We start from the raw sequence: 20,574 nt of genomic DNA, 5'->3' as shown, positions 1-20,574 counted from the left end.
GTTTCTGCAAGTAATTTCCAATCTCATCATCATGTCCGTCCATTATGAAGAAAAACAAAAACAAAAGAGGTTCAGATCGGGAGAGGCTTTCGCGGATAAGGAGAGGGGGTATCTCTTCCTTCCTTCCTTTCTTTCTTTTTTTTTCTCTCCTTTCTGAAGGGGGCAAGTGGCTGGATGGCTGGGTAAGAGGCTTGAACAAGAGGGAACCTGAGATTCCCAGGGAGGATGTGGGAAAGACAAATGACGAAAATGTGGGGGGTAGATCGGAAGAAATCAACACAAGACGCAGGTGGCAAGACAGGAGGAGATCCAGATGGTCGGTGTTCGTTGTAAAACGGCGAGCGGCGTCGGTTTCGCGTCTCGGAGTAGAATCGGATTTTTTTGTCGCCCTTTCTTTTCTTTTTTGGGCTTTGGGGTTCACATGCAGAATCTGGCGTCTTTTGGGATTCCGATGAGGGTGCGTGGTAGTAGATGGGTAGGAGGAGTGATGACTTGAAGTTTGGGGATGAAAATCGATTTTGATTGAATGATCATGAGCAGATAGAATGGGAGAGTTATAGTGGTTAACCACCAACCCCATTCGCGCGCGCGTATAAGACAATGGGTTGGGCAGTCTCTCAGGAGATTCGAAACTCTTCAGCCGTACACCAGAAATACGATGTAGTTGATGGACGACGCCGGAAGTTCTCTTCCAGTATGCCGGACGAGCCTGATATCGCTATAGTGACAGGATGGTGTGCACATAGCAAGATGTCTCTCTCCCTTGGCAGCTGGCAGCTTGCTTGGCACCGGCTTCAATGAAAGCTAGCTGAGTACCCCAGCTTACTCCACAGCAGCTCCCCACCCGCCCCTTCCATGATCGTCACCAGTTGCTTCCATCGGATGTCATTGCCTTGAGACTTTTGACAGATCGTTGAACGTGCGATACCCTCTTAATACCATCCATATCAACGATTATCAGCGCATTTCAACTTTGAAGGGCTCGTATTTTTGTGATACCTTCAGTAACCACAGTCAGACAAAAAGCGACAAAGTGGCGAACCTTCTTTGGACAACGCAGAAGGGGGAAGCTGCTGCAACGGCTGGCCAAACTGCAGCGCCTCCAGTCGAAAAGCCCAAGCCCAAGAACACCATGGTCCAGCCAACAAGCGCGCCGTCCGCACCAGCGCTCACTCCCCAGTTTTGCTTTTCGACAGCAGCTCTACGAGGTGGGATTCCTTCACCTTATAGACACAAATATTTGAGAGTCTTTTACAATTTACTGACCCAAAACCCACAGACTTCCTACGAGTCTCCCGCTCCGCCATCGACGACACCATAACCCAAAACCTCAACGCCCTCGTCACTCCCTCCCGCGCTGGCTTCGACCCGTCCTCTACTACCCAGCGCAGCCCCCGGCCCTTATCCCGGCAAATCGACCCCGCCGCCTGCCAGGAATTCAAAGACCAAGTGTTGTTCCCCTCGTGGCAAGCGCGGTCGCAGGTGTTGAGCTACTGCGCGCTGGTGGCCACCTCGCCGGACCCGGACGACCCGGAGGCGGCGATCCGGGAGGCCGAGAAGCAGAAGGATCGGGAGAGGGTGGTGAATGAACGGCTGGACCCCTACTCGGCGAGGTTTTTCCCGCGAGAGCCGAGGACGGAACAGCTGGCGAGCGTGATCAGGATGGAGCAGGGCGTGGAGAATATTGTGAGGACGAGGACGTGGGGGATTGTGGGGGAGAGGTGTGGGAGTGATGGGAAGACGTGGGAGCAGGCTTTGGGAGAGTGGAGGAGGGATAAGCATTTGCCGTTGGCGTGAAGATGATTTTTTTTTTTGTGCTGATGGCAGTGGGTGATGTGGTCGCTTATGAAGAGATGAAGGTGAGGGAAGGAAGGGGTGTAAGTGAAAAAGTGTGTGCTAAGCATTGGGTATGGCGTATTAGGATGTGTGACCATATGAATGGTTGTAATTGTAGGGTAATGGGATCTTCTGTCAATATATCTGAAGAAAGAAGCGAAAATATCTACATCAAATTACTAAGCTTTCGTCTATCGCCGCGAGGAATTATGGAAATCTTTCATTGTCTCGGGAGGAGTTATCGCGGGATCTGGCGGGAGGCTTCCGTGTCTTCGGTGTTGTTACCGAGAGGGCCGAGCCGGAGTCTAGCTAAAGATTAACCCCACTTATAGGGAGGTGAGTGGGAGAGCTTCGCCGGCTGTTGGCCAATCGGCAGAGAGCAACTTTTTGATCAATGCGCCCATCTCACCAAATTGTCAGCTGTAGAATTTCACTTTGCAGTTTGGGGAAAGTGCATCGTCAACGTCGACAAGAACTGTGGAATAGTCACGTCTGTCAAGCACATAAGACCGTCACAGGTATTCTTTCTTCTTCTTTCATTTTGGCTGTAGACGGTAAGTATAACCATTCCCCATGTTTAGGTGGTTCAGGTAGGTACTTGTGCGGTGCAAACCCTCTCGCGGTGTCCCGATGTTGTTGGCTGTGAGTGGTAGCAAGAGCTGTCCCACCAGGCTCCGCTCATCCCCGACACCGAAACAACGACATCCACTTCCACCAAAACCAGCCCACTCTCGGCCGGCCCCTCGTCCCCCTCCCCCACGAACTGATCCCTGACCTGACATAGTGGCAGTCTCCGACTCGAGTCGAGAGAGTCTTCATCCTCCTGAGCTTAACAACGACAACAACAACTACAACAACCCACTCCGCGACAACCGTCCTTCCGCCGCAACCCAACCCCGCGGCCGTCTTTGACATCGAAACACAAGCCTTTCCTCATCGTCCCACCCCGCAGTCCATTCCTCGATGCCGCAAACCCTGAGCACGAGAGAGGCCAACCTCTTTCGTACCGTCATCCGCCACTATGAGGACAAGCAGTACAAGCGCGGCTTGAAGGCCGCCGAGCAGATCCTCAAGAAAAACCCCAGGCATGGCGACACCATGTCCATGAAGGCTCTGATCATGAACTCCCAGGGCAAGACGGAGGAGGCCTTTGCCCTCGCCAAGGAGGCTCTCACCGTCGACATGAAGTCCCACATCTGCTGGCACGTCTACGGTATCCTCTACCGCCAGCACAAGAACTTCGACGAGGCCATCAAGGCCTACAAGTTTGCCCTCAAGCTCGAGCCCGAGTCCCAACAGATCCAGCGTGACCTCGCCGTCCTCCAGGTCCAGATCCGCGACTACCAGGGCTACGTCCAGAGCAGGTTCGCCATGCTCAAGGCCAAGCCCCATCTCCGCCAGAACTGGACCGCCCTTGCGATTGCCTATCAGCTCGAAGGCAGCCTCGAACAGGCCGAGAACATCCTCACCACCTACGAAAAGTCCATGACCAACGTTCCCCTCAAGACCGACCAGGAGCACTCCGAGGCTCTCCTTTACAAGAACACCATTATTGCCGAGCGAGGCGATATCAAGCGTGCGCTCGAGCACCTCGAGTCCGACTGCAAGAACTGCCTGGACAGGTTGGCTGTTATGGAAATGCGGGCGCGCTACTTGGGTCAGCTCAACAGGAAAGAGGAGGCGGCAAAGGCGTGGCGGGCACTGCTGGACAGGAACCCCGAGCACCCCGAGTACTACAAGGGTCTGATTGAGGCTTTGGAGATTGACGAGAAGGACGAGGCTGCTCTCAAGGCCATCTATGACGAGTATGCTGCCAAGTACCCTCGCTCGGATGCTGCCAAGAGGTTGCCTCTCAACTTCCTCACCGGCGATAGCTTCAAGGCTGCTGCCAAGAGCTATCTCACCAACATGTTGGACAGGGGTGTGCCTTCGGTGTTTGCCAACCTCAAGCACCTCTACTCTGAGGTTGCCAAGAAGGAGGCCATCCTCGCCCTTGCCGAGGAGTATCTGAAGGAGCATAAGGGGTCTGAGCAAGCGAACGGCGACAGCTCCAAGGGTGTCGGTGCTGCTCTTTACTTCCTGGCGCAACATTACAACTACCACCTCAGCCGCGACCTTGCCAAGGCCATGGAGTATGTCGAGCAGGCCATCGAGCTCGATCCCAAGAACGTTGACTTCCACATGACCAAGGCCAGGATATTCAAGCACCAGGGCGATACCGCCAAGGCCTCGGAAACCATGGACCGTGCCCGTTCGCTCGACACCAAGGATCGTTACATCAACTCCAAGGCCGCCAAGTACCAACTACGGAACAACGAGAACGAGAAGGCTCTCGAGACCATGGGTCTTTTCACGAGGGCTGAAACTGTCGGCGGACCCCTCGCTGACTTGACCGACATGCAGTGCATGTGGTTCTTGACTGAAGATGGTGAGGCCTGGCAACGGCGTGGCAACACCGGCTTGGCTCTCAAGCGTTTCACCACCATCCACAACATTTTCGATATCTGGCAGGAGGACCAATTCGACTTCCACAGCTTCTCCCTCCGTAAGGGTCAGATCCGTGCCTATGTCGACATGATCCGCTGGGAGGACAGCATCCGCGAGCACCCCTTTTACTTCCGTGCTGCTCTTGACGCCGTCAAGCTGTACCTTGACATGTTTGAGAAGCAGCAGGCTTCTGCCAACGGCACCAACGGCACTGGCGAGGCCACCAACGGAGAGGATGCCGCTGAGAAGAAGAAGGCCGCCAAGAAGGCCCGCAAGGAAGCCCAGAAGGCCGAGCGCGAGGCCGCTGAGAAGGCTGCTAAGCAGGATCCCAACAAGGCGACGGCCAAGAAGGACGAGGAACCTAAGAAGAAAGACGACGATCCGAACGGCCTCAAGCTCGCTGCTACGACGGATCCTTTGGGTGATGCCATGAAGTTCCTCACCAACATCTTGCAGTTCAGCCCCAAGAACATTGAGGGCCAAGTTGCTGGTTTCGATGTTTACATCCGCAGGAGTAGGTTTTAGATGCAACCCCTGTACTTGATTTCTCACTAATAAATATACAGAGAAGTATCTTCTTGCGCTGCGCTGCCTAAACGCGGCTCAGGCGCTCAACCCCGAACACCCCCGTGTCAAGGAGCAGTTCGCTGAGCTCCAGAAGGCGGTCGAGTCTCTTGACGATGCTCAGTCGGCCAAGGTCAAAGAAGTGCTCAAGGCCAAGTTCAGTTCTTAGAAGGATCCGAATCGAGCTGTTTTGGACATGTTGTCAGAGTCGGACTTGAACACATTACAAGTTCCATCGGCTGAACCCTTTTCAATGCCGTCGCAATTCTCGAGCGAGCGCTTCCGCGCCTTGCTATTTGAGGTCCAGCGTCCGCCAGCCTAGAAGCCAAGGAACCGCAGAGTCGAAGCTTGGGGGAGTAGAACTAGGTCATCAGCGGTTCTAAGGTATTTCTATTCATCACTTCATACGTGTTGGGAAATGCACCAAGGTAGATGGGTGTGAGTGGCTGATGAGCTAGCGGGGACCGCCTGAGTTGATTGTTTGACAAAAAGGATGATATTTTTTACTAGCAGGAGGGTTATCCGGCCGGGGCAAAGAAAGGTATTCCAAAAGTTAGGTTGATTTGCATACTTTGTTACCTACAGGAAGGTATGTAGACGGGGCGAGGCGAGGGAGCATGGACTCTTTTGGACGCCGGAGTTTTCATCAACTTTTTCTTTGTGCAGATACATACACAACTGAAACCGCATCATCTGTTGAGCGGTGCTCTCTCTGAATACCCAGCCGTGATGGGTTACGTAAAGGTACAAAGGTTTCTGATGTGTTGGAGGTTGTCGTCTGATGCTGGGCACTTGTGGCCAACGAAGTCCAGCTGAGTAGAGGCAGCTCTGGTACCTTGGCACGGTTAAATCGCCTATATTTCCGGCGTATCCGGCACCGGATGTGCCACCCCGCCAGGTATGCAACGGCAGTCAGTGTAGTGCATGCGCCTCGGTGGAAGTGGAAGCGGGCACATCCTGCTTCCTGCTGCAGTTGATGAATGCACGATTTTTTTAGTTGTATGTAGCATCAGCAGCCAGCAGCAGCAATGGGACGGGAGCTATGACGGGGTCCGCAGTTGACCCCTGAACAGAAACTGCAACCAAACCAAACAACAGAACGGTTGAGGAGACAACGACGACGGCTTCAGCAGGGATTTGGTCAGCCAGTGAGGGCCGACGTTGCCCCTGTCCCAACAAGTGCCATCCATGATCCAAGACAGCAATGCCAAGCACCGATTTTGGCGAGGCGAGACTGTCAACGGTACGGTGCTTTCTGAGAGTCCGAGAGTGCGACCCGAGTCAGCAACAACTCAAGCCGAGCTTCGTCTCATCCCATCTCTCTCTTGAACTGTCTGTTTGCTTCCGAATTTTCAGCATCTTCAGTGTTTTTTGTCTGCAGGTTTTTGATTTGTCGGGTTGTCTTCTTTGTGGCCTATCATCATCATCATCATCATCGTCAGCTCCGTTGCGGGTATTCGCGCGTGCCGTTAAGCATAGAAGCCACCCGCATCCATCCATTCATTTCACTTGTACACTCCTCCGCGCATAGCTCGGCACCGGGATCCATTGAGGTTCTTGCCTTGACCGACACCGTGATACAAACGGAACTATAGACGCCAAAGAAAGTCGAAAGAGAATCGAAACACACGGGAAAACATGGGGGACGTTCGACAACTACGGGATGAACACGCGGCAGCCATTGCGAAGGCGAGCGCGCAAGAGCCGTCCATTCAGGCCGTGGCATTGCAAGCCACTACTTCTGCTTCCGGAAAGAATGTCGCTATTCTCGAACTGCCCACTGTCACACTCACTTGCGAGAAGGATCACTTGGTGATTCAAGGTATGTGAAACCTCCATATACATGTCCCATCTCATCCCTCCTACAAGCACATTTTCTTTGGACTGGACATCTCTTCTTCCTCATAAGACCTACGTTCGTCCTTAGACTAACCGCAAAGCATGCACAGAACATACTGCTGCCACCAAGAAGTCACGTTCGTGCTGCCCAGGTATATAAAAAAAACATCGACTTCCTCTTACACACAAATCCTCTTTACAGTCACACAGAACGCCCGATGTGGAAGAACAAGCTCAAGCTTAAACCTCAACCAGATTTTGAAACCACATTTGTCTCGACAGTATACTAACACCGTTTCCCTCCCTCCTCCACAGTCACCCCTTCGCGCCGTCTCGCTCCCGGGTCCGTACCATTCTACAACATTCTCTGGGCCTACATCACCCCCGACCGCAACTACCTCCGCATCGACTTCGCCGAAGAGACCTCTCCCAAGAAACATCAGCTCATCGTCCGCCAACTCGAGTTCCCCCTCCCCTCAGCCTCTCTCCAAGGTGCCCGAGAGCGCGAGCCACTTCTCTCACCACCCTCCATCCCTCCAGTCTCCGCCGCCACCTTAGACGCCTTTGTCGCCCGCGTCCTCGACCTCGCCTACCCTGCCCCCATCCAGCGCCGCAAGCGCGCCTGGGTGCTTGTCAACCCGCATGCCGGCCCCGGCGGCGCCGACAAGATTTTTGAAAAGAAGGTCCGCCCCATCTTCGAAGCGGCACGCATGCCATTGACCGTCGTCCGCACCACCTACTCCGGCGAAGCCGTCACCCTCGCGCAGGACCTGGATATTTCAGAGTACGACATCGCAATCCCCTGCTCCGGCGACGGGCTACCGCACGAAGTCTTCAATGGGCTCTCCAAGCGGCCCGATGCCCGCAAGGCGCTTGCCAAGCTAGCAGTGTGCCACATACCCTGCGGCTCGGGCAACGCCATGAGCTGTAACCTCTACGGTACCCACCGCCCTTCGCTGGCGGCGCTAGCCATCGTCAAGGGCGTGCCGACGAAGCTGGACCTGTGCAGCGTCACGCTGCAAGATGGAGAGCGTCTGACGAGCTTTCTGAGCCAGGCGTACGGCTTGATTGCCGATTTGGATATCACTACCGAGCATCTGAGGTGGATGGGTGCGGCGAGGTTTACGTACGGGTTTTTGACGCTGGCTATCAGGAAGAAGACGTATCCGTGTGATGTGGCGATGAAGGTGGAAGTGGGCGGGAAGGAGGAGATTAGGGGGCATTATGCGAGGGGGGTGAAGGGGGCGGAGAGTGATGTTGGGAATGGGGAGGCTAGCGGGGATGGGGAGGAGGGTGGTAGTAGCGATGGGGAAGGAGAAGGAGAGGGAGAGGGAATGCCGGGGTTGAAGTATGGAACGGTGAATGATAAGTTGCCGGAGGATTGGGAGGTGGTTCCGCATGAAAAGTTGGGGAGCTTTTACTGCGGTAATGTATGTTTTTCCCTTACCCCCCCTTTGCTCTTCCAGTCACATTAACAATCTCGACAGATGGCCTACATGGCCCCAGACGCCAACTTCTTCTCCGCCGCCCTCGCCAACGATGGTTTGTTGGACCTCATCACGACCGACGGCGACATCTCCCTCTGGAAGAACATCAACCTCCAACTCTCGGTCGAATCAGGCCACTTCTTCGACAACCCCTTGGTTTCCTATCGCAAGGTCTCCGCTTTCCGCTTGACACCCCGATACCAGGACCCGAATGGAGTGATCAGCATCGATGGCGAAGCGCGACCGTTCGCTCCCTTCCAGGTGGAGGTACACAAGGGCCTGGGGCTGACCCTCAGTAAGAGGGGTGTGTTCGAAGCGCCGGGGCCGCATGGGTGGGACAAGGTCACGACGACGGAAAGGTTGATGGCCTAGGTGGCTTGGATGGCCGTGAAGATGAGAATCTGGAAGGTTTTTATCGATGAGAAATTGAGCGTTCCGGGTAAAGGGTTGGAGCAGCGTGAGCTTAAGGACTTGGGGAACGTGACGCTGGGGGACGGGTCATACCGAGCACTAGGAACCAAGGTAATGGAAAAGGGAAAATTTCATGGTAATGGAGGAGGTTAGGGTGGGGTCTTATGAGCGGGATGGGATGGATGATTATGAGAAAAGGTGGCTGATGTTGAATAAGGAGGGCTGCGGCTTTGGGTTGGTGGGCTGAACTGGAAGAGTGGACGACTGTGGAGATATAGGTTCAAGTACATAACATTGATGATACCCTTTGTTGATAAGCGAAGATGGTAGATAGAGAGCGAAAGAAATTGCGTTTCGTTTATGGTTTCGATTGAGAAGTCAATCCTCTCGCGGCTTCGATGGTTATCGGTTTCCTTATTTAAAGTAATGGGAGAGCTGGATGTTTGACTGACGATCAGAATTCCGTAACCTCTAGCTTTCAGTATCTACCAGGACTCAACACTACCAGCCACCTGGGCATATGTAAACAGAGCAAACGGCGCTGGAGGATAGTACTAGATCCAACACCTTGTGATTGACCAGACGCAAGTCTTTGAAACCTTACCATAGCAACTGGCATCACCACCGGCCGCCAGCCAGCTGGGAACAAGCACTTCACCACCACCACCACCACCACCAACCTAGGCAAACGCGGCACCTACCCGTCACTTGCTGTACCAAGCAACGCGGGGTTTTATTTTTATAAGCAACCGGGTATCTGACACCTTATAACAAACAACAACATACAAGGAAGAAGAAGAAGAAAAAAAAAACAAAAAAGGTTAGAGTGGAGTAGTAGTTTAACTCGTCGCCCTCCCAAACTGATCCCCAAAAAAAAGGGTGAGGCAAGGAGATTCAGGCGGAGACCCGGGTGCGAATCCCGGCTCTAGCATAACTCTTTTCCATTTTTTGCATGTCTATCTTTGAGTTTAGAGAGTTCTTAACATGTCCAGATTGTTGTCCGCTTTTTCCACTTTGTTTTCCATTTTCTCTTTTTTTTTTTTTGGGGGGGGGGGGATTCCGAGTCGACGATGGCAGGTCGCAAGACACTTGTTGAGTTGAGCTACAAGTTGCACCGAGAGTGACTTTCAGATCTAGAGTAGCGATATTGATGGGTAACTAGCTGGCATTACGAAAATTAAGACTGATCATAACGGTGATGCTAAAGCTGTTGGCGATGATGGCCACTTGCCCGTCGAATCTATATGCGTATCTTCATGCTTCATCTGCCTAACGATTCCTCCGCGTCCGTCGTTCAATGGCATTCATTGTCTATGGATAACCCTTTTCTATCCACCAAGACCATAAGTTATTTGCGTTAGGTGGTATCATCATCGTGAGCGATAAGGTCAAATAGGAAACACTGAACATGAATAAAGGCAAAACATCACAGCACTGGAAACACCACAGAGGGGCACTTAGCTGCTCAAACCTTGCCCTTTCTTCGCTTCGGTCACGAATATCCCATCCACCATCCTCTTCTCACCATCACCCTCCTCCGTCTTCTCAACACTCGCCGAAGAGTTATCCGAACTTTCCAAACTCTCCTCGTTAGCCGACCTCTCCTTTTGCTCTCTCCTCTCCCTCTCCCTCTGAAACCTCGCCTTCCTCTGCGCCCTCCATCCCGGTCCCCTCGTCACCAACAGGTAGATAATCGGACTAAACACCACCAGCACCAGCGGCCAAAACGTAAATGTCCAGCCCACGCCCATCTTCTGCAACATGGCCTCGATGAACGCCGTCGCCCCTGCACCGCACAAGCACCTGACCAAGTTGGTTGCCGCCACGGCCGTCGCCGGCGCCTCCGGGTACAGGTCCACCACCAGGGTATTCACCAGACTGAAGCTGCCCGTAACACACAATCCGACAACGAACAACAACACCAACGGGCCGGCTACATGCGTCGTAGTCTCCAGCGCCCAGGCATACCCGATCGTCGCTACCACACCGATTCCCAAGATGGGAATGACAGGCTGCAGCCTGGCCCTCTCTATGGGGAACTTGGACAAGTCGTCGCCGCGCTTGTAGTCAATCGTCATACCCATCTTCTTGGCCCAACGACGGTAGTTCCAGTCCAGGATCCTGCCTTGCACGACCGCGGCCACGGTGCAGCCGATGCCATACGGTAAATAGCACAGACCGGTCTCAAGCTGGTTATACCCGTACCTATCGGCGAACTGGGTGCCCAGCGTAGCGCAGATGAGGATAAAAACCAGGTAAACCATGGTTCCGTACGAAATCAGCAATCCCAAGTCCGGGTTGAAAACCACCTTCAAGGTATTAAACGGATTCGGAAACCTCAGCTTCGGTCTCGTCCTCTCGGCCTGCCGTTTCGCCTCCTCCTCCTCTTCCTCCTCCTCTCTGGAGCCGGGAGGATGTCTTCTTCTTCTCCTCCTCCTCTTCCTCCCCTTCACATAATCCACCACCGTCATATTCCACCACGCCTGCGGCTTCGTCGACCCATTGCCGACCACGTTTCTGCACGTCTCCGGCACCAACAGAACATACGGCACCAACCAGACCCCCGTGTAGATCAGACAAAACCAAAAGATGGCGTGCCAGCCCAGGTACTGCCCGATCACGCCACCGATGACGGGCGAAAGGGAAGGACCGATGTTGATCCCCGCCGAAACAAAACCCATGTATTTTCCCCTCTCGGCGGAAACAGCGACGTCAGCCACGACTGCGTAACAGAGCGCCAAGCTCCCGGAACTTCCAAAACTCTGCAACATCCTCAAGACCAACAGCGCCGCATAGTTCTTTTGTAGCGCCAGTCCCAAGTTGGCGCAGATGTAGACGATAAAGGAAATAATAAAGGCCGGTCTACGACCAGCCGCGTCACCAAAGTCGCCGTAAAGGGTAGGCGAAAAGGCCTGCATGATCATGTAGGTGGTCAAAGTCAGGTTGGCTTTGCTGATGGAGACGTTAAGGTCCCGGGCGACGGCGTCGAGAACGGGAAAGTAGATGTTGGCGGTCATGGGACTGATGAAGCCGGCAAAGGTGATCATGGTTACGATCCATTTACGGGTGGAGGGGGGGAAGACAGTGTAGGCGGGTCCGGAGGAGAGGCGGGTGAGGTTGGCTTCGGGGTCTTGGGAGGCGTTGATGTCTGAAGTGTCTAGGTTCGGGTCCGGGTCCGGGTTCGGGACGGGTACGGGGCCCGGCTGGTAGGTAGTAGGGTCATTGCTGGGTGATATTGTTGAGATGACGTCCTCCTTTTCTTGGGCGGGTGCTCTTGTTGGCTGCTGCACTTGTACTGGGAAATTTGAAGAGTCGACGGCTCGACCTACTGAGGCCTCAGAGGTGAGAGATGACGGACGGGAACCACTCATGTTGGGTGGCTCCGGTCTTGATCCCAGGGGCGGTTTTGTTTAGGTTGGATAAAAGAAGTACGATCCTTCTATGTAAACGGTTGCAAGGAAACTCCAGAATTACTTATGCTGGAGATTTAGTCTCACCGCCACTAAGATATCTGGCGGCGAGCACCAAATCGGTATTTGAAAGGGACAAAAAGAGGAAGAGTAGTGGGGGGTGGATAGATGGTTATACGAGAAATCCCAACTGCCGCTTGGACGGCGATACCTGAAAGGCTTTTTATTTCCGGAGCTCATTGCATGACTTGTATCCCCAGTCCGCAAGGGGTGGTGGCCTTACCTCGGGGTCTGGCTTCCGTTGGTTCTTTCTTTAAACAAACGAGAATCATGGAGGGTTGTTAAGCTTGACCGAGGAGGAAGGTGATTAAGCTTATCACTAACAACTTGTCCAATCACGTCGATTCGTACTGTATAATAGATAGTGTTCAGAGGGCAGGCAGATAGATGGCAGGTCAGAGTGTGCGGAGGCCAACGAGTTGTGCTGGACGTAGAGAGCGGATGAATCACGTTTATGTCTTTTGCTTTGACCAGGCATTATTACCAGTCCAGCCATGATGATCGATCACCAGTTGAGCGCTTGAAGAGACGGATTTGGGCAATGTCAGTTTGGCCTACACTACTAGAGGGCACACAATCTATGTCGAGGGAGATGTCATGTTTACTTACACTGTGCTCGTGATCAACAGATCAACTCAACGTCCGTTCATCACCATCCGAATTCCTCGATACGAACAACTCCCGTAAACTATTACTAGAGGTACGTAGCTTTGTGCCACTGTTTATGGTAGCCCGATATCGGTTCCATCAATGTTCGAATTCCAAATTCCATGTGAGCTTGTCGGTGTGGTTGATAAGGAAGAAAACAGGAAAAAAAGGGAGAAAGTACTTATGGTTGCCGAAATGGGGGCGAGAATAACACCGAGTTGGACGACATCGGCGCCGTTTTTGCCGCTTTCCGCTCCGGTCGGGGCAACAAACGCTCCACAACGGCAGGGCGCGCATCTTGGCATCTTGGCATCTTGGCGAGCTTGGCAGGCACCGTGACCGACCGGGTGCCAAAGCCACATCGCATTCAAACCCCAAGCACCAGCCACTGATCGATGCACTCCGTCATCGCTTGGCATCATTTCAGCCACGTTGAGCTACACTACGTACGTACAGCATGCGGCAGCAGCAAGCAATGGGACTCGGATCATCCCGTCTCCAAGTTCAACTTCCCTTTGACATCGTGACACCTTGATGGCCTCGGACACTGATTCGAGACCTACATGACGAGGTGGCCTTCAAGACACCACTACATAAGTCATAATCCTTAATGAACGATATCATGGCGGACCTCACCTCCACCTTCAACGGGCTCCTCAAAGGCCACGATGCACCTCCCACGAAACCCTTTACCACTGATACCGCCGACGAGTTCCTAAAGGAGGCTTACAGAATCGTAGGCCATTTCCCTCACTCCTGGAATTCTCTGGGAACAAATAACTAACGTACATCATCAGACCTCCCTTGTTGCCCAATTACACTCCGAGCTTCGCAATCTCCGTCAAGCCTACCTCTCGACTGCCGCTCCGCGCAAGACACACCTCCACACTTCGGCTCGTAACGGCTCCTCCCAGCCAGTCTACCTTACCGATCGTGACCGTGAAGAAATCGACGCCAATGCCAAAGCGACGCTACGCGACCTCAATGCCCGCATTCGCGCCCTCGAGGACGCCGAGCAGCTGCGCCAGAGCACCGAGACCGCCTTGATCCAGAAGAAGTACGCCCGCGGCCTTGGCGCATTGGGGTCCTGGGCTGCTGGCGGCGGCCCGCTAGGAAGCTCCAAGAGCAAAGAACATGCTGCTGCCGAGGCCGTTGCCCGTCAGCTGGGCGCACATCGCGAGAGTGTTATTTGGTACCTAAGGCAACGCCTGCAGGAGACAGCAAGAACGCAGCAGGCCATGATGGAGACCAGGCTGACGCGGGAGATGGAAAAGAATAGGAGCGTGTTGGCCAAGGCAAGGAGCAGTACTGGATTGGATACTGGAAATCACTTTGGCTCACGGAGGCGGTCCGGAAGCGTGGTCCAGGGGAACACGTCTCATCTGCCTGTGGATGAGTATGAGGGAAAATCGGCGGTGCCTACACAAGACCTGACCGATGAACAAATACAAATGTTCGAAAAGGGGAATCAGGATATGGTGAAGCACTTTGAGAGTACACTGGACAAAGTCAGGTATGGAACATGTTCAGGACAACTTTCGAGGTCCACATCAGGGACTAATTGTGTCACAGAGCCGCCGAACAATCACTGCTCGAGATTTCCGAACTGCAAAACATGCTGGTCAGCAATCTCACGACTCAATCGGCGCATATTGACCAGCTTGTTGCCGAGTCTTTCGAAACTACCGAGGGCGTCGACAGGGGTAACAAGGAGCTCAAGAAGAGCACTAACAGGGCCAGTCCAGCTCGGTATACCTTCTTCGCTGCTACGGGGCTCTGCGCCTTCCTTGTTCTATGGGATCTGATCATTTAACATCGTTGGCGTCCGCAATTCGCATTATAGGCGGCAAGCGCTTGATCAAAATTCAGGCAGATTAGCCACTTGCTAATTTTACTCCAACGATCCTTCTCCCACTGATCGCATCCTTCTGCGTCAAAACTCGGCTATCTCGTCGGTTGTTGCATCTAGTTTATTGTACCCTCGACCTGCAAAATGCAAGAACTTCTCGTATTGTCATCACCAAAAACCACATCGATGTCCCCCTCCTTCCTCGATGCTTGCCATCCTTGTAATCATCATCTTGGTCGGGCAAATCATGTCATCTTCCCCTCCAACAAATTTTGCCAGCTTCGACTTAGTCAAATATCACAAGGACCATCTAGAACACACGTCAATATCGGCACCATCATCATCACCAGTACCAGTAACGCTTGGTATATCGGGACTCATTGGTTTTTCCTCATCCGGAGCTCCTTCTATCCTCCGGTTTGGGTATTGTTCGCCATTACGCTGCCGCCGCCGTCAAATTGCCTGCTGTGGTACATCAAGTTCTTCGGAATATTGACCCCAACATTCGGAGCACCCTGAACGGAAGTGAAAGGCTCCTGTAGGTGTCTTCCAACATAATCTCTACCAACCAAAAGCTGACTGATTACAAGCAGGTGCCCACGAATGTGATACCCTCGTCATTATCAAAACTCTGCTCCTGACCGCCCACGCACGTGTTGCTTCTACGGGAACGCCAGCTTTATCTCCTTGTTCAGCTTCCCACAACGGTCGTGTCGACATCCCCATTCAACATGTCGCTTGGTCAATTATCCTCAAACATCGTCCACCATGTATTCTCGACGGTAAATGGTGCATTTGCCTGGCCACCATCATCGAAAGTAGCCGGCACTGCTTTCTTCACTGCCGCTCAGGTTCTGGCGTTTTACCTCTTTGCAACAGTGGACAATTTCAGTTTTCCGATAACTACGAGCTACCTTTCCCTACGCGGGCGCGTCCAAATAGGGAACCCGGACATCCGGCTCGTTGAACAGATATTTTTCAACATGTTAGTTCGGACGGAGCTGGCAATCGACGACAGAATTCGAGGAAATCGAGATCGCCCTGAACGTCATACTCGTTATCACGATCTAAGAGGCATAATCCCATGCCCCCCCTGCTCCGGCTATCCCCGTCTTGGGATATTCTCATGCTATCCACTCTTTATCAGGTTGATCAAACCCACGCTTCAGTTCGGCTATGACCTATTCAGAATTGTCAAAGATCTTGCTTTCAATGATTTTGACGAAGAGAACACAGAGAGAATCGACGTCATCTCGGCGTTTAACCTTGGCCAGATCATAGGTGCAGGGTTTGTCGAAGGGCCACGGCATGGTGCGGCGCTGCAATGGCTCTTGATGCACCGCTTGTTCTGGCGTTGGGAGGCCCAAGGCAAGAGGCTGTTTTTTAATATTGAAGTCGATAACCGCCCCGAGAATCACCTTCGAGTGATTTTTCGTCAAGGACGGGACGAGAGCTTCGACAACTGATTATCAGTAAGTTGATGTCATTAAATCACAGACAGACACAGTATACGTTGAATCAAGCGATGTTGTCTACCCTCACATCGTGATGGGGGCCCACGTCCTTGTATCGAGCACGAGGACAGTTGACAAGTGACTCTGTCTCATTTGCTGCAGTCATTGGACTTTCTCCCCAGTTCTGATACCTCACAAAGTTTCTCTCATGTCATCTTCGAAATATCGCTGACATATACAGCAGCATGATCATTAAAGTACCCGACGTGGATCCTTTCAACTATGGAGCGTGTTGGGGGTATGGTACCCGGGTAGACGGGCTAGATCACTTTGAAAAACACGATGGGTCAGTGAGGAGTATTTGGATCTTTGTGTTACGATAGTATGGGGGGTGGAGAAGTCACTTACTGGGCGGAAGGGATTGCGGATAGGTTAGAAGGTGGAAAAGTAAACGAAAAGGCGGCAGACGTTGCAGGATAGCCGATGATGTATGCCTTGGGGTTGGTTGGTGGTAGCTTTCTGAGGAGGGATTATGGTGACGAGTTGCAAGCGAGAACAGCGGATTTTGTGCAGCACTGTAGATACAGTCTATACCGTATTAAATTAAATAAGTACTTGACAAAATTGTCTGTCCATTGTGTGATACCCATGTAGGCAGTTACAGGATTGGGCACGCAAAAAACCAGTCACCAATGGAATCCATCAGAGCCAACAGAATATGCTTCAATGGCACGAATTCGTCTGGTGCAAGAACGATATCTGCTCGGTCAACAGGCGAACATGAATGCTATGAAACCGGCACCTTGCTGTCCTAACACAGGACAGAGTGGTTAAAACAGATAGGCAAAATTGAAGACGTTCTACGTGATTATACAGAGTTATCAGACCGGTACACACTCGTGTTCCGTGGAGATTACCATGTCAGTTTAGAGATCAGCCAGTCGCCTACTAGACGTGCAGTGTACCTAATGCAGTACAGATTGAGGAAGCGTTCAACATACTATGGCGCGCCACCCAGGGTTAAAAGATGATGCTCAGGACATAATGCTCATCTAAATGTAAAATATATATCTCAGGATGATATTCACATGAACCTAGGTGATCCATAGATACCAGTCTGAGACAGCAAGACCATCTCTCCAGGATGACCTTATACCCCTTTCTAAGTCCAAGATATCTAGGTTATTTGAGTAAAATTACCTCCTTTGAAAATGTTCTTGAAAAAAATCCGTCAAGCAAGATATTGCTGTTAGAAACTCATTCAATGAAAGGACTGTCATCGAGGTCATTTTACTTGATAAGAACACCCCTAAGCGGTGATATTTAGAATAGAACTAATCCATGGATAAGTTTCTATACATAATCATAGACTTCACAGGTGCTTTTTACAATTATGTATCATCCCTAGAGATCCTTTTTCTACCACACAGGTGGCGCGCTATGGTGGTGATACCCGCCGCCCCGTACTCAGTCAGTTGTGGATATCATCGAACGCGATTTGTTTACTTTCTAACAGGCGCGGGCGGAGTGGAACCCCAAACGCTTTACAGTACCAGTCACATCCATAACGAAGAATATCACATAAGAAAAATGGAATAAGAAAAGGGACAAGAGCTTGGGGGATTCAGAAAGTCCAGCAAGGACCAAACAAAGAGAACAAGTATTTTTGATTAACCATTCGGGCACGTGAATTAGTATGTGCCCTCTATCCCATCGATGTTTTTCCCCATCGATAGGTAGTTTTCCCCGTTGCTGTTCCCGTCCATTCAGCAGCAAGTAGTACCCATGGGGGAGGCATCTTAGACCTCGACCTCGTTACCATATAACACCTTCAATAACAGACCAGCAAATAAACCCGTCACTGATGATAAGAGAGGATCGCTGTAATCTTGCTAATCCCCATTCAGACATACAGCATGACCACCCGATAACCGCTTATTCGTCAACGAAAAGGGAATAGCAGAAAACAAGAAAAGAGTAAGAGTAATGACCAAGAAACAGGAAAGACCTAGAGCAGAAAAGAAAGCAAAGAGTGAGGCATCCTCTATTGCACTTCCCTGACAACCTTGTCCACCGCCCTGGCAACGTAATCTACGTTCTTCTTATTTAGACCGGCCATGCTGATGCGGCCGTTCTTGGTCATGTAGATGTGGAACTCCTCCCTGAGCTTAGCCACCTGCTTCTCGTTCAACCCGGTAAATGAGAACATGCCGATTTGGTCGGTAATGTGGTTCCACGGGCCCGGGGTGCCCAGCTCCTCGAGCTTTGCCCGCAGAGCTTTCCTCATGTCGATGATGCGGCCCGACATGGTACGCAGGTTCTCCTTCCACTCGGCGAAGAGCGCGGGGTCGTTGAGGACGATCGAAGCCACCTTGGCGCCGTAGATGGGCGGGTTAGAAATCTCGGAGCGCTGGAGTAGGGTGAGCTGCGAGGCCACGCGGGTGGTTATGGACGCAGCGTCGGGCGAAGGAGCGGAGATGAAGTGGAAGCAGCCAGCGCGTTGCCCGTAGAGACCAAAGTTCTTGGCGAAGGACTGGGCGACTACGAGCTCGAAACCGAGCTCGACGAAGAGCCGGATGGCGGAGGCGTCCCGGTCGAGGTCGCCCGAAGCGAAACCCTGGTAGGCGGTGTCGAAGAAGGGAAAGTGGCCCTTGGCGGCCATGATCTCGGCGATCTCGCGCCACTGGGCGAGCGTAGGGTCGACGCCGGTAGGGTTGTGGGCGCAGGCGTGGAGGAGGATGATGGAGCGCTCGGGGGCGTCAGAGAGGGCCTTCTTCATGCCGTCAATGTCGAGGCCCTTGGTCTTCTGGTCGAAGTAAGGGTATTGGGCGATGGGGAGGCCGACGTTGGAGAAGATCTGGTTGTGGTTGGCCCATGTTGGATTGCTGAGGTAGACGGTGGGCTTCTTGGAAGCGTCGCCGTATGGGTTGTAGAAGCGCGAGAGGAAGAGACCGCCGAGATGGCAGGCGCCAGTGCCGGAGATGGTCTGGATCGAGGCGACGCGCCCCTCAGTGATGGCGGGAGCAGAGGCACCGACAACGAGCTCGGCGGCTTTGCTGGTTAGGGAAGCGAGACCGGCGATGGGGAGATATTCGTGGTTGGCTTCAGGGTCATTTCGTATAATTTCATCGGCCTATTTTTTTGTTGAAAAACAATTAGTTATCTGTGTTCTGTTTGCTGCATCTTGATGGCTTCTTTTCGACGGTCACTATGGCGACAGTGCAGAGAGAGCTGTAAGTGCCCCTGGAAGGTGGAGGAGGGCTCTTAAGGAGGGGTTCTGTAGGTCCCACGAGGTGCCTAGCTCCAGGGGCTACCCTATCCCGCCCAGGGCAATCGCCTACAGGCTTCCCCGGATTGACACAGTGAGGCTCTTGAGGCCCTCGCGACGGAACTGACGGGGACTCCAGTGCGCCTCATGGCCAGATGAAAGCAAAATACAAATAAAGCGACACTCACCTTCTTGACAACTGGTAATACCCACGGCTTCGCATTCTCATCTCTGTACGCGCCGATGCCCTGGAAACAGCAAATTAGCAATTGCTGTGTTATTTGCACCACACGGCGCATGTGGGTGGGCGTGAGAAAGCAGCAACATACCAAATCAACTTTTTGGGGACTTGGGTCCGCCTTGAACGCTCTCGCCAACCCAAAGAGAGGATCCTCGGGGGCTTGAGGTACCACCTCGGCGGGGAAACTTGTTATTTGTGGCAGCGCCATGTGTTTGGCGATGGTCTGGATTCGGTGGAGGGGAGTAGAAGAGGTGGAGTTGGCACTAGGGTTGGTGTTGGTGATGGTTGTGCGATTTGGCGATGACGTTGGTGTGTGGTGGGAGGGGAAGGAAGTGTGGGCGTGAGGAGCGGGAGCGGCAGCGCGCAATAAAGTCGAGGCAGGCGCCATCTTGTCTGTTTTGTATCTGAGGCGGTTTCGGTAGAGGTATGTCAAAATCCTTTGCGGCGAGGCCTGGAACGGACTCTCTTCGGTTGATTTGATGCAGCCTTGCAAACCGCTGTCTGGGTACACCGACAACGGACGGGGATTTGGACAGGCCAAAGTTTCGGGGGGTTACAGTCAGCGGACTCGGTCGGATCTAGCCAGAAGTTCGGATCGAGCAAGGAGGTTCCAGCGGTCCGTAAGCGGTTCTCTTTTTAGCTCTTCAGCCTGTACGGAAGGGCGGGGAAGATGGCTGGTATCTTGCTGGCTAGGCAGGTAGAAGTTGGGGATCGCAGCACTCTCTTGGTTCAGATTTGCAAGTCGTGACCAATACGGACTGTGCGATTGGTCTTCTGGGCAGGTTGTTGTGTAATGCCGTAATGGTAGTATAACAAAGACACAGTTTACATGGGAAAGGAGGAATCTACGGGAACAGGCAGAGCAAACAGACCGTAGGACTATATATGACCTTGAGTACTCGGAGAATCAGTGTTGCTATGAGGTCAGATTCACAGTTGTATCCAGGCCACTTGAGGGCGGCATGTGAACCCAGAACAGGGCTGGCCGATTTGCGACCGAGGCATCATGAATCGCATAAG

At 52.7% G+C, this 20,574-nt stretch overlaps 7 protein-coding genes and 1 non-coding gene across 9 annotated transcripts; 6 read left to right on the top strand and 2 right to left on the bottom strand.

The window, feature by feature from the left end:
* Positions 1–849: 849 nt before the first annotated feature.
* Positions 850–2,020, top strand: NCU07935 (caffeine-induced death protein Cid2). Its single transcript, XM_957358.2, has 2 exons — positions 850–1,208; positions 1,280–2,020. The coding sequence occupies exons 1-2, from the start codon at positions 1,133–1,135 to the stop codon at positions 1,795–1,797; spliced, it is 594 nt and encodes a 197-aa protein (XP_962451.1). The 5' UTR covers positions 850–1,132; the 3' UTR covers positions 1,798–2,020.
* A 243-nt stretch (positions 2,021–2,263) lies between these two features.
* On the top strand, positions 2,264–5,831 carry NCU07936 (NMDA receptor-regulated protein 1). The gene is made up of 2 exons (XM_957359.2): positions 2,264–4,837; positions 4,890–5,831. Exons 1-2 carry the CDS (start codon positions 2,800–2,802, stop codon positions 5,054–5,056), a joined length of 2,205 nt encoding a protein of 734 aa, XP_962452.1. The 5' UTR covers positions 2,264–2,799; the 3' UTR covers positions 5,057–5,831.
* Positions 5,832–6,172: 341 nt separating this feature from the next.
* On the top strand, positions 6,173–8,993 carry NCU07937 (the record flags this gene model as incomplete). 2 transcript variants are annotated; one of them, XM_011395976.1, is made up of 4 exons in its annotated part: positions 6,173–6,709; positions 6,837–6,878; positions 7,042–8,156; positions 8,214–8,993. In XM_011395976.1, the coding sequence occupies 4 exons, from the start codon at positions 6,526–6,528 to the stop codon at positions 8,583–8,585; spliced, it is 1,713 nt and encodes a 570-aa protein (XP_011394278.1). In that variant the 3' UTR covers positions 8,586–8,993. The 2 variants fall into 2 exon arrangements, with proteins under 2 accessions (XP_011394278.1, XP_011394279.1); XM_011395977.1 differs by having other exon boundaries at positions 6,526–6,709; positions 6,837–6,863.
* A 451-nt stretch (positions 8,994–9,444) lies between these two features.
* On the top strand, positions 9,445–9,555 carry NCU15151. Its single transcript has one exon. It is a non-coding gene; the product is annotated as a tRNA-Gly (tRNA).
* A 383-nt stretch (positions 9,556–9,938) lies between these two features.
* NCU07938 (MFS transporter) lies at positions 9,939–12,266 on the bottom strand. The gene has a single exon (XM_957361.2). It carries the CDS (start codon positions 11,993–11,995, stop codon positions 10,082–10,084), a length of 1,914 nt encoding a protein of 637 aa, XP_962454.1. The 5' UTR covers positions 11,996–12,266; the 3' UTR covers positions 9,939–10,081.
* A 984-nt stretch (positions 12,267–13,250) lies between these two features.
* On the top strand, positions 13,251–14,635 carry NCU07939 (syntaxin). The gene is made up of 3 exons (XM_957362.2): positions 13,251–13,478; positions 13,540–14,255; positions 14,315–14,635. Exons 1-3 carry the CDS (start codon positions 13,353–13,355, stop codon positions 14,553–14,555), a joined length of 1,083 nt encoding a protein of 360 aa, XP_962455.2. The 5' UTR covers positions 13,251–13,352; the 3' UTR covers positions 14,556–14,635.
* A 259-nt stretch (positions 14,636–14,894) lies between these two features.
* On the top strand, positions 14,895–16,669 carry NCU07940 (hypothetical protein). Its single transcript, XM_957363.2, has 3 exons — positions 14,895–15,129; positions 15,185–16,063; positions 16,290–16,669. Exon 2 carries the CDS (start codon positions 15,323–15,325, stop codon positions 16,055–16,057), a length of 735 nt encoding a protein of 244 aa, XP_962456.2. The 5' UTR covers positions 14,895–15,129; positions 15,185–15,322; the 3' UTR covers positions 16,058–16,063; positions 16,290–16,669.
* A 756-nt stretch (positions 16,670–17,425) lies between these two features.
* Positions 17,426–20,417, bottom strand: NCU07941 (aspartate aminotransferase). Its single transcript, XM_957364.2, has 3 exons — positions 19,643–20,417; positions 19,502–19,561; positions 17,426–19,178 (listed from the first exon to the last, which is right to left on the bottom strand). The coding sequence occupies exons 1-3, from the start codon at positions 19,940–19,942 to the stop codon at positions 18,090–18,092; spliced, it is 1,449 nt and encodes a 482-aa protein (XP_962457.1). The 5' UTR covers positions 19,943–20,417; the 3' UTR covers positions 17,426–18,089.
* Between the last annotated feature and the right edge of the window lie 157 nt (positions 20,418–20,574).

The sequence above is a fragment of the Neurospora crassa genome, linkage group IV (genome assembly GCF_000182925.2).
Source record: "Neurospora crassa OR74A linkage group IV, whole genome shotgun sequence".
Lineage (NCBI taxonomy): Eukaryota > Fungi > Ascomycota > Sordariomycetes > Sordariales > Sordariaceae > Neurospora > Neurospora crassa.
The sequence above is the reverse complement of the archived record's forward strand: the minus strand, read 5'-3'. Positions and strand labels throughout refer to the sequence as shown.

Coding starts and splice junctions, on each gene's coding strand:
- NCU07935 (XM_957358.2), top strand. CDS start 1,133: ATGGTCCAGCCAACAAGCGCGCCGTCCGCACCAGCGCTCACTCCCCAG. Junction 1,209..1,279: donor TTCGACAGCAGCTCTACGAG/GTGGGATTCCTT, acceptor CAAAACCCACAG/ACTTCCTACGAGTCTCCCGC.
- NCU07936 (XM_957359.2), top strand. CDS start 2,800: ATGCCGCAAACCCTGAGCACGAGAGAGGCCAACCTCTTTCGTACCGTC. Junction 4,838..4,889: donor CGATGTTTACATCCGCAGGA/GTAGGTTTTAGA, acceptor ATAAATATACAG/AGAAGTATCTTCTTGCGCTG.
- NCU07938 (XM_957361.2), bottom strand. CDS start 11,995: ATGAGTGGTTCCCGTCCGTCATCTCTCACCTCTGAGGCCTCAGTAGGT.
- NCU07939 (XM_957362.2), top strand. CDS start 13,353: ATGAACGATATCATGGCGGACCTCACCTCCACCTTCAACGGGCTCCTC. Junction 13,479..13,539: donor TAAAGGAGGCTTACAGAATC/GTAGGCCATTTC, acceptor GTACATCATCAG/ACCTCCCTTGTTGCCCAATT. Junction 14,256..14,314: donor AGTACACTGGACAAAGTCAG/GTATGGAACATG, acceptor ATTGTGTCACAG/AGCCGCCGAACAATCACTGC.
- NCU07940 (XM_957363.2), top strand. CDS start 15,323: ATGTCGCTTGGTCAATTATCCTCAAACATCGTCCACCATGTATTCTCG.
- NCU07941 (XM_957364.2), bottom strand. CDS start 19,942: ATGGCGCCTGCCTCGACTTTATTGCGCGCTGCCGCTCCCGCTCCTCAC. Junction 19,562..19,642: donor GTCCCCAAAAAGTTGATTTG/GTATGTTGCTGC, acceptor TGCTGTTTCCAG/GGCATCGGCGCGTACAGAGA. Junction 19,179..19,501: donor TATTACCAGTTGTCAAGAAG/GTGAGTGTCGCT, acceptor ACAAAAAAATAG/GCCGATGAAATTATACGAAA.